The sequence below is a fragment of the Eurosta solidaginis genome, chromosome 2, assembly GCF_040869045.1.
Source record: "Eurosta solidaginis isolate ZX-2024a chromosome 2, ASM4086904v1, whole genome shotgun sequence".
Classification (NCBI taxonomy): Eukaryota; Metazoa; Arthropoda; class Insecta; order Diptera; family Tephritidae; genus Eurosta; species Eurosta solidaginis.
This window is the reverse complement of record NC_090320.1, coordinates 113,176,460-113,187,743: the sequence shown is the minus strand read 5'-3', so window position 1 is coordinate 113,187,743 and position 11,284 is coordinate 113,176,460. Positions and strand designations below refer to the sequence as shown.

Below are 11,284 nucleotides of genomic sequence, written 5' to 3'. Positions count from 1 at the left end.
GAATTATGCAAGCTTCTAAACATAAAACTTCAACACCCTATCGCCATCAAACTTTAGGCACAGTGGAACGTAACCACAGAACATTTAATGAATATGTGCATTCATACATATCCATTGATAGAGACGATTGGGATGAATATCTTAAGTATTTTGCATATTGTTACAATACAACCCCATCTACAGTTCATTTTTATAGTCCGTTTGAACTAATTTTTCGAAAAACAGCCCATACTTACGAATTTTTACAAGAAAACACAGTTAGCCCGGTATATAATCATGAAGCTTATGATAAAGAAATTAAATATAGGTTACATATAGCACAACAAAGAGCTAATAGATTAGTACAAGAAGCTAAGAAAAGACAAAAGTACCATTATGATAGAAATATTCAAAGTAAGGAAATAAATATAGGAGATTTAGTGTTAGTAAAAAATGAAGCAGATCAAAAGTTAGATAGTAGATACAAAGGGCCCTATAGAGTAGAAAATATGATAAGCAAAAATTTTCCAGCAACATAGAAAACAGCGATATCATAAACAGTAAGAAAATAATAATACACAAAAATAGGCTTAAAATAATAGTATAAGAAAATTTTCAACATTTAAACATAAAATACAAAATATAGAATTAGTTTATTTACTTTTATTTAGGACACAGGCCTAAATATATCTCCCCCCCCCCCTCCCCCCCTCGTAAAATAATTTCCTTTGATTTATTTTCTTTAGTTTACTACCACCCACATATGCTTGTGGTCACTAATACACACAGGCATATTATATTTTTACCGCTGTGAGCCCGCAGTATAGCAACTTTGTTGCCGGGAAACCCAACGAAGGAGCTGTATCGTGAGTTCATCGGTTTATGTTGCAAAGAGGCTCGCTGTCTTTGTGTCCAGCAGCCAGCGAAGGGACACCGATTCTACCGTCCACGTAAGTGCTAATTTCCACAATATAATATAATTTTCCGAATATTTTAATATTCTATTTCACAACATTTGTTATACCTTTTTCTTAACTCTTGTTGTTTCCTTTCAACATATTGAATAAAACCATTGTATTTCCTTTAACGAATCGAATCCTTTTTGGTGTTTTTAATTTCATATCTTTTTCTCGCCTAACGATTCTATAACAAATACGTGGGTGCGTGCCGTTTCCACCACGATTTTGTACATGGTCCTTCGAGCCGGATCTAATCCACAATTCTTTGTAGTGGCAGGGACCTTCTTGGTTACAAGAAGACAAGGAAAATTGGCCAACTCAAGAGATGGATTACAATAGGAATATTGAGGAAAAGAGGGTGAAAGTTCATGCAACAGCGGTCAAAAATAACTTTGATATTCTACAATCGGCAGGTTTTCCATTACCGAAGTGGACGTCCAACTGTAAGAAAATTCTGCAGGGTATACCGAAGCAGCATTTATTAACAGAGGACTTTCTAGAGTTTGAAGATACTAGTATGGTTAAAGCTCTAGGTATTAAATGGAACGCGCATTCCCACCTTTTCTATTTTACAGCTAAACATTTGAAACAGCGATGCCATCACAAAAAGGGCAATGCTTTCTGCGATTGCAAAGCTTTTCGAATAATTGTAGCCAAGATTATAATGCAAAATATTTGGTTGGAAGACACGGGTTGGGACGAAGAAGTATCACAAACTACTCTAGATCGTTGGACAGCATTTATGCAAGAATACGGAAAAATCAACGATATCCGCATACCGCGATGGGTTCATTTTACTCTAAAGGACAGCGTCGAAATACATGGATTCAGCGATGCTTCGGAAAAGGCATACGCCGCCACGGTTTTCCTATGGGTACAAACCAAGGATCAAGTCTTCACCAACGTGCTGATGTCCGAGACGAGAGTAGCCCCGGTCAAAACCATATCGTTGCCTCGACTCGAACTCAGCGGTGCAGTTATATTAGCCGAAATAAAAGAATCTGTGATTGAAAACATGAAACTTTCGAACATTAAAGTAACACTCTGAACAGATTCAACTATAGTGCTGGCATGGATCCGAAAACCACCATGTTCGTAGTCAACGTTCGTGGCACATCGTATAACAAAAATCATACACAAAGATGGCGGCACGTAGACTCCGTGTTAAATCCGGCAGATTTGGGGAGCAGAGGACTTCTCGCTCCGAATCTAAGCCAAAATTCTTTGTGGTGGCAGGGACCTTCTTGGTTACAAGAAGACAAGGAAAATTGGCCAACTCAAGAGATGGATTACAATACGAATATACGAAGAGGGTGAAAGTTCATGCAACAGCAAAAATAACTTTGATATTCTGGATAGGTTTTCCGATTTACCAAGGGCTTTGCGGGTTATATCTTATATTCTTCGGTTTTCCAAAAAACGCACCCAAATACTAAAGCCTCCTTTAAAAGGGAATCTCATTCGATAGCCCCGGACGTAATAGAAAAAACAACTAAAGATTGGCGATACCTTTGCAAACATAAATATCCCAGTTTTTTCGCCTGTTTTTAAGAGCTACAATTACTGATGTGTGAACAGTAGCAATCCCGACCACCAGTCGCTACCACGCCTCCTGACCTTCACACCATATTCCATCACAGGAGCTATAGGATTGCGACTTTGAACTCATACCTTCGTCGACGTCACTTTCCTATAAGCTCTATGTGTAGCTCCGAAGACTTCCCATTGGATGCTTTTGTCGCGCTATGCTGCCGAGCTACACCAGAGAAACACCTTGAAACGTTAGGGAGTGACTATTAGGCCAAAGATGCCGCCCTCGAAATCATAAGCAGTCTAAGTGGATGTCATTGCGTAATGGGTTCAAATCGTATAATCCTCAGCGCACCTACATAATTAAAATTTTATAAGGACCCTGGATAAAATTTTTAAAATGTAGACCAAAGTTTGCAGACGTTTGTTGTTCACAACATTGATTTCAATAGCCTTCATTAAAACAAACCGATATTTTAGAATGAAATTCGAGCGATTTTAAGTTGAAAGATGTTAAATGCTGTTTTCCGGGCTTATGATATAAGAGATCATTATGGATGACCGCGTAGCTTCAGTTTTCAGACTAGTCCGACTGTCCACTACGTTAGGGTAGTAGCACACACGGCAATTATTTCGACTGTATTGGGAAAGTTTTTGCTTCACCACTTTGAGTGTTCTTGCGAAGGCCAAAGCCTCACCTCGTAAATATATGCGCTTACGTATTCACATTTGTAAAAGGAACTGTAAGGTGTAGGTGATATTTAAACTTGGTTGATAGGCTATAATCAATGTGATTCACTCCAAGCGACTAGTTTCTGATAGGGTCGGCAACTTTAGGAAATGTCAAACCCGGAGACTTGGGTGTTAAGGATAAAGTGCGAAAATCAAAATTTACATTTCAGACGCTATAGTATACCGTTCCGTATGGTGGCAGGCCACTTCTGGTAAAACAAAAAACACCACAAATTATGTAGCACCAGGCACCAGATTCAGCGACATCGATCGACAGAAATCGAATTATAAAATGTAGGTACTAAAGTACCAGCCACATTGAATGGATGAGTGCTAAATCCGTTTTTTCTTCGTTTCTTTTCTCAAATAAGTATTTACTTATGGCCTTTAATCTTTTATTTCAATTAAATTTTATTTCAATAAAAATTTTTGTTTCTTTGTTTTGCGAAAATATATTAGATATGATTTTTTTGGTTACGCCACCCAAACAACATTCCGCCAACCTCAATTTGGGCATGATTAATGATACCAATATTCTGTCAGATCATGACCCGTTATCAAACTTTACTGGCCAAATGTAAATTCAAATTGAATACCCATGCATTCGCCAAATGCATAAGCATTCCGAAAAAAAAGGAGATATAGTGTAAACAGCCAACAATTGCAATGCCAAAACGTGTAAACCACTTAATGTGCCACCCTGTGACAAAATGCGTCTAAACTTTAATCAACACAAAGCAGCGCATTTTTAATTGTTGCTGATAGCGCAATTCATACGATTTAATACAGATGTGTGTGCACCTTGCTACTAATCCAAATTTGCATTTAGGCAAATTTGCTGATACTGCATTTCCCACAGACGTCACAAATCAACACAAATATGAAGGTACATATTTGCGTCGATTTGTATGTAGATATGTAGGTATGTAAAGTTTAAAGTAAATATGTATGTCAGAATATGTTTAGAACAATTTAGTATAAATAAGCTGACAATATTTGAATAAAATTAATTCATACTTAAACTTCAAACTGTGGTTTTACTTTTGCAAGTAAAGTTATTTACAATCCTTTTACTCCCAATATGACTTCATCAACAATCTCCACAACGAATTTTTGTAGAATCGTGGCCTTTCCAATTAAGACCTCACATACCACTTCTTGGACTTGGTTATACTCGCCAGGGACCGTACGCAACCTTGCTCCAAGTAATGGCTTTACTCTCCTGTTGACCAAATCAGATCGGATTACGGAATGAGATGCGCCCGTATCTACAGTCAGTACACGTTCTTTGCCATCCACATTTCCTTTGACGGTAAGACTGCTCGATTTTCTTCCGATTTGTGATAGATAGAAAACGGGACATTCCACAGCTGCACAGTGGTCCGAATCGCGATATTTTTGGCATAAACTAGAAAAATGTAGTTAGAGCTTTGAAACTTCGTACATTTGCTAATAACCTCAAAAAAAATTTTTGGAAAAATATGTTGTTAAATGGGACGACGTCTTCACATAGCTGCCATATAACCTCAAAATCAAAAATTTATATTTACATAAGTTGAGAATTTAGTTAACTTAAGCAAGTTAAAATCCAAAAAATTTATTTAAAAAAGGGTTATTATTCTAATCATCATCTAACTCTAATTCAATATCAAAGTAATGAGCGTCTTGAACATCTACATCAACAGAATATTCATCAAGGCTATGCTCGCTTCATTCGACGAAAGATGGCATCCGTAACATCAATATTACTTCTTCAGGTATTTCTTTTTTTGTAACAGCTGTGCTTATTGGCACTTATACTGGAGATTAACGGATCTGAGGAGTCCAACGCCCTGTGAAAGACGTCAGTAAGGTTGTTAGCCCTAGAATTTTGTCTAGTATGTACCCTTCTATCGCTATTGTAATATTTATTTGTGGCCTCCGACGCACTTTCGCCCAAAGAGCCAACAGGCCGTCAAACACATAGCTGAGAATGTGTGTAAGATTTTTTGTTTCACTAAAATTTTGTAGTACGCTTTCTTGCAAAGTTAAAATCCTTGATGCTTTATGGTCGAGTAAATTTGGTGAGGTTTCGGTTACGACAACTTCTTTAGGTCTAGACTTTGTTTTAGCTTTCAAAACACTATTATAACATGGATATATATTTTGCAGCTCTTTTCTAAGTTTACAGATCTAATACCGTTGTACTGCTTTTTTGTGAACGAGTTTTCAATTATGAAAGCAAAAGCCACAATTATGAAAGCCACCCACTGTTAGAGGGATTGCAGTTTTTGACTCCAACTTATCTTTCATATTTGATGCGTCCAAAGTATTTAAAGTCTGATTTAAAACAAACGCAGTATCTCTATCCTTTGACTTTTTTGCTGACACTGCAGCAGCGTGAACCAAAAGTGAAGTACTATGCTCCCTGGATAAGTCCGCAGCAAATTTTCGTTTCAGTCTTGATCCTAGCTCCCCATATGTTAGAGACGGCCTTCCGAGTTTTTTTGAAATTTAAGGTTTATCTATTGTGATAGTTATGCTTGTTGGAAGCCAATCCGAGTGTAAGCTTTTGAATCTGTCCATATGTATGCCGCATTTTTCAAAACCTTTTTTCACATTATGAAACATTTTTTTTTTGTATAACTTCCGATACATCGCTCTTTGTTAACATATCGCCAATTAATTTTTCTAACACCCAATTAATCAATTCAGTGGTATTCTTATTCTTTTCCACCCAAATTGACAACAGATGTTCACGTAAAAGCTGAACTTGCTCTGCAGTAAACAAATTTTTGATAATTTGCGCAAATATGCCCAAGAAATATTATTACCACGTAAAAAAAGAAACTTCAACAGATAATTGCGCATCAATAGTTTGAGTCCCCAGCAGTATCCCCCCTAGTTTTGCTCCACATAAATAAAAACGTCTACTTTTAACTTTTCACAGAAAGCTACAGGACTTAAAGCTTATTTTAAGAAAACCATTGAATAAATATGTAAAAATATTCACAACACACAAATCTTTATACCTTTTGCTGAATTATCCATACTAGACTTTTAATTTTTAACTTGGCGTTTTGAAGTAAATTCCAATGGAAACTGAAATTTATTTCGATACACACCACCGAAGTTATATTTTTCAAAAACATCTGGTTTTGTAGCGTTGCCAGATGTATACGCTGCACAAAGGAAACATTTTGTGCACATTTTCAGTATAAATGGACATCTAAGTAAACAGGCACATTATTAAATTTGAAAATATTTGTAGTAAAAATTTTGACTTTATGCCAAAAAAACTGCGATTTAAACCAATGTGAGCTGGAGCTAGCATTCGATATTTACATCTGACTCGCAGTTGCTCATCTCCTCTAGCTTTGTTCTTAAGACCACCCATGACCTAGCTTCCCGCATTTGAAGCATTTGATAACTCTTTCACTCCGCTTTTGCGATCCTTTCAGTGCCTCCAATATTGTGTTCACTCAGTCTGGCCTTTCTACCTCCACACGGCGTACTTTGAAAGCTGGCCTACACAGAAGCGATGCTGTTTTCTGAATAAGAGTATGTGATACCGTTTCTGTGAATGTAGGTTTTGGGTTTGCGTATGTCGCTCGCTTCGTTTCAACATACCGTATTCCATTAATAAAGCCCTAGATTTTTACCCTTTCCGTGTATTGCACGGGTGCGTCTGCATTCGCTAAACGTGCCAGCCTTTCAACATCCGACGGAAACTCTTGCAATATTTCACCAGGCCTCTGGAAGCTGTTCAGTAACTCCATCTGGTATATCTGCCTCCTATGCTCGGTTCCGTATCGCCTCTCTAGTGCGCCCATCAATGCTTCATAACTGTTCCGTTCGTGCTCTAGAATAGTCTGTAAAATCTCAGCAGCAGGTCCTTTCAACGCTACGAACAGTGCAGCAATTTTATCTTCCGCATTCCAATTGTTCACTGCTGTGGTCTTCTCGAACTGTAGCTTAAAGGCCTGGAAAGGAATCGAATCGTCGAAAGATGGAGTTTTTACCTTCGTATTACGCTGAAGTAGCCAGGCGATTAAGTTGCAACTCCTGGATACGTCCTCTCAAAGCATCCACCTCGGCCTCGATTTTTTCCTCAAACTGTGTTATTTCCTCGTCCATACGCGCTTCGGGATTTGATGATATACGCGCCTCTTGCGCTTCAAGTTGTGTTGTTATGCGTGCCTTTTGTTCTGTGTTTCCATCTTTGATTTAATCTGTGTCGACATTTCTGAAATACGAGTTTCTTGTAATTCAATCTTTGATGTTATGCATGTATCCTGCGATTCCAGTTGGGATGCCATATATTTCTTCTGTTCTTCCAGTTGAGTTTCTATCTGGGATGTTACTGTCGACGTTTGTGCAGATATTGCAGCCAAAATCATGTTCAAGTCTGTGCTCGTAACTGTCTGCGGTGTTTCATTTTTCCCCTCCAATTTTGTTGTCTCATCGCCATCAAGATGAAAGACATACTCTTCCACGTTAAATTCTTCTAATTCCATTGCCTCTCGTAGTCGTGCCTGAAGTTCGAGTTTATTGCCGGTTGTATTCAATCAACGGCTCTCCAACTCCTTCTTCAGTTGCTGGATCTTCAATTCACTCCACTTTGCCATGACCTTGTTGTACTCAACATCTTCGGAATTTATTCAACAATTCTTCTTCTGACACGAATTGTAATGAATTTAGTGAAATTCCGCTCATTTGCAACCTACTGCTTATGTTCGTATCGCTAAACTGTTGAATAAAATACTCCAATATTCTGTATTACAAAATGGTCTTTATTAGACTACTTTGAAAGTACTTCGCAATTAAACTTCACTTCGCAACTGATAGCGTGCTTAAATGAAACTGATTCCAGATTACTCAGCTTTCGCTGCTTTTATACTATGTGCCTAAATGTCTAGACGTTTATTCGGCTAGAATTTTCTACTTGGTTACCAGCTATACTCTACCAGCTATAAACTACAGACACACGTTTATAGCCTCTCGCATAGCCATATGCGCGTGTATATGTGAGTACTACTTCCACCGATAACTACATCTGTATGTGAGTTATCTCTTCGTTGCCTTGTATGTATGTGGGTAAATGATGATTAATGTGTTCATGTAGCTTGCTTAATGTTTCTGTTGTTGTGCCTTTATTTAATAACCTTAGAGATGGTAATATTCGTCACAATATAAATTATTTAGTCAAGGCAAAATGCACCTTAACTTACTATGAGCACGGAAATAATATGTTATTATTTACTTTAAGCTAGTCCAAGTATGGGAGTATAATCTCGCGTATGACTCGCCGATTTGTATGCCATGTAAGATGGTGAGTGAAAGGCCTAATGACAACAATTAATTTTCCATTTCTTTCAAGAGTTTGTAGTCCTATTGTATCCGCTGTATATATCTCTCGTTTATGTAGGGGAATTATATCTAAAGATTCGTTGAAGAAGCCGAAGTGACTAGTAGGACGAAAAACTTGAATTTACTATTATTTCAATAATAATTATTCGCCTACCTTGATTCCCATGGAGTAATTACACCATCATTAGGTCCTCCCACCAAAACCATTTTACTTAAACGTAACAAGGATTGTTTGTATTGACTAGAGTTATATGTTCTTATTTCATTATTTATAAGCGGCAAGAATTTGCTGAATTTGAAATACATGTTTTGCTTTGAAGGATCATTCCAGTAATTTGCTATTGAGATGTGCTGACCAACCTTGGAATAAAATAATTCATAGGCATTACTGGCAGCCAAGTCAGGAAATATGAGATGTAAAAAATTTGCTAAAATTATAATTCAGTTAATTTAAAATTGGAAAATACAGGTATTCAGTTTAAGTCTTACCTCCGAATTGTCCAGCTTGTGGAGATGAAAGTGATATGAAATTGTTTACATTGTGATAAGGAAGAGTTTGGATAGACGCTCTGGCTATTAAACCTCCTTGGGAATATCCTAAATAGAGCAAGATAGTACTAAAAATCTTAAATTCGTGTATTTTTATGTATCATGCCTATAACATTGACGCCATCAGGATGAATTTTTCCGATATTATGAAGGTACTTTCGAAACTCTTTGACTTGCCGCCAAATGTTTTCCAAACTATACCAGCCACTATACTTTTCCCAATTGTATATTTTTGTGCCAGGGTGTATCTAAAATATATGAGTTTTGGTTGGTGTTATAGAAACAAAGTAATTAACAAAATGACAAAAAAATTGAGAACTTCTTTTCTAGCTGTACTTTAGTAAGTCTATTTCAGAAAAGGGTAAATATATTTCAGAAAACTATTTTAAGCTTAGCTTTGAGCTGCCCATATTTGAGTTTGATTTCCCATATTTAAGTAGGATTTACTGAAAGTTCCAAATAAAACCGTTTATTTTACTGATCTTCCATCACCAAAATTTTTTTCGAAAGACAAAACCTTGGGACGATTGGCTATTTTGATGACTATCTTTAAACTAACCACTGCCTTACCATAAGCAATTTCCATTCTGGCAACCAGTTTGGGTCTTTCGTAAAACAGTTTTTTAGAAATGCTACTGGGGTTGTCTTAGGCTGTTAGGCTAAGTTCAACTGGTCGGTCAATTAAGACCTCAGATAGGCTGAGTGTGTCTGTTATCTTCATTCGTCGCGGTCTGATAGCCGTCCATGTTAATTTAATTCGAGAATGGCGCTGCATCCACAATGTCGCCATGATATTATAAATTTCGCCTTGTAACGAACTTCTCCTCACAATGCTGCTTAAACAAGAGAAACCTACGAAGGTGCGTTCGAACTGATGAGGGGTGGTATACCTAGCTTTGCTTCAGCATCCTCTCGCAGCGAAGTTGTACAAAAAAACAAAAAATTTTATGCCTTAAAAAAAACTACAGAAAAACATCAACACCGAAACAAATCCATTGAAAAGCAAACTGCAGCAAAAAATTATTTATCATATAATATATCGCACGTTTTATTTTAAACAGAAGTAACGCAAAATTTTAGTTGTTTGTGAAAACGCAGCCGACGCTTTGTTATTTTAGATAGTTGAGTTCTCCTTCAAATTTTTAGGGCACTGAAAGAGTTTCAATTTGAAAGGTTGCACTACAAACTTCAAATATTTGGTAATATTTTGAAGAATTTGGCTTTATGTTGGCTTTGCAATTTTTATACTCAGCTGAGCAGAGCTCACATGACGGTACTCCGTAACGACATAAACTAATCGAGATAGATATAGAATTCTATATATTGTGACGAATATTAACAATACTAAGGGATAATATCATCTCTAAGCGGATACTAAATAAACAAATCAATCATTATGTCTACACATATGTACATACAGCAGCGGAGAGATACTCACAAAAGTATGCAATCGTCGGTCGAAGTATCACTCACATATACACGCGCATATGAGAAGTTATAAACGTGCATCTGTAGCTTATAGCTGCTGAGTTTATAACTGGTAAACAAGTAGTAAATTCTAGAATGAGAAATGCCTAGAAGTATGCGAACGAGGAAACCGAAGATTATAAAAGTACCACCAGCTGAGGCATGGGCAATCAGTTTGATTTAATCACGCTATTGGTTGTGAAGTACTTTCAAGTAGTCTAATAAAGACCATTTTTGCATTATTGAATATTGGAGTTATTTATTCGACAGTTTAGTGATTCGAACGTTAGCAGAAGATTTGGAATAAACGGAATTTCCCTAAATTCGTTACAATAAAAAAATGATCTGGGAGGAAAAAGAAATTCATTTAGCCATGTCCGTCCGTCTGTCCGTAAACACGATAATGAGTAAATTTTGAGGTATCTTAATGAAATTTGGCATGTAAGTTCCTGGGCACTCGGATCGCTATTTAAAATGAACGAAATCGGATCCGCCCACGCGCACTTTTTCGATATCGAAAATTTCGAAAAACCGAAAAAGTGCGATAATTCATTACCAAAGACGGATAAAGTGATGAAACTTGGTAGGGGGGTTGACCTTATGACGCAGAATAGAAAATTAGTAAAATTTTGGACAATGGGCGTGGCACCACCCACTTTTAAAAGAATGTAATTTAAAAGTTTTGCAAGCTGTAATTTGGCAGTCGTTGAAATTTGCCA

The 11,284-nt window shown here is 37.0% G+C and overlaps 1 protein-coding gene across 2 annotated transcripts in view; it reads right to left on the bottom strand.

Moving 5' to 3' along the window:
- Positions 1-4,022: 4,022 nt before the first annotated feature.
- Positions 4,023-11,284, bottom strand: part of Ppt2 (palmitoyl-protein thioesterase 2) — a 245,101-nt gene continuing 237,839 nt past the window's right edge. Inside the window, exons 4-7 of one of the 2 annotated variants that reach the window (XM_067766094.1) lie at positions 9,205-9,346; positions 9,039-9,146; positions 8,704-8,977; positions 4,023-8,647 (exon numbers count right to left, since the gene is read on the bottom strand). In XM_067766094.1, the coding sequence (XP_067622195.1) occupies positions 8,449-8,647; positions 8,704-8,977; positions 9,039-9,146; positions 9,205-9,346 (723 nt within the window). In that variant the 3' untranslated portion in view covers positions 4,023-8,448. The remainder of the gene's footprint in view (positions 8,648-8,703; positions 8,978-9,038; positions 9,147-9,204; positions 9,347-11,284) is intronic. The other variant, XM_067766095.1, reaches the window with a different exon arrangement.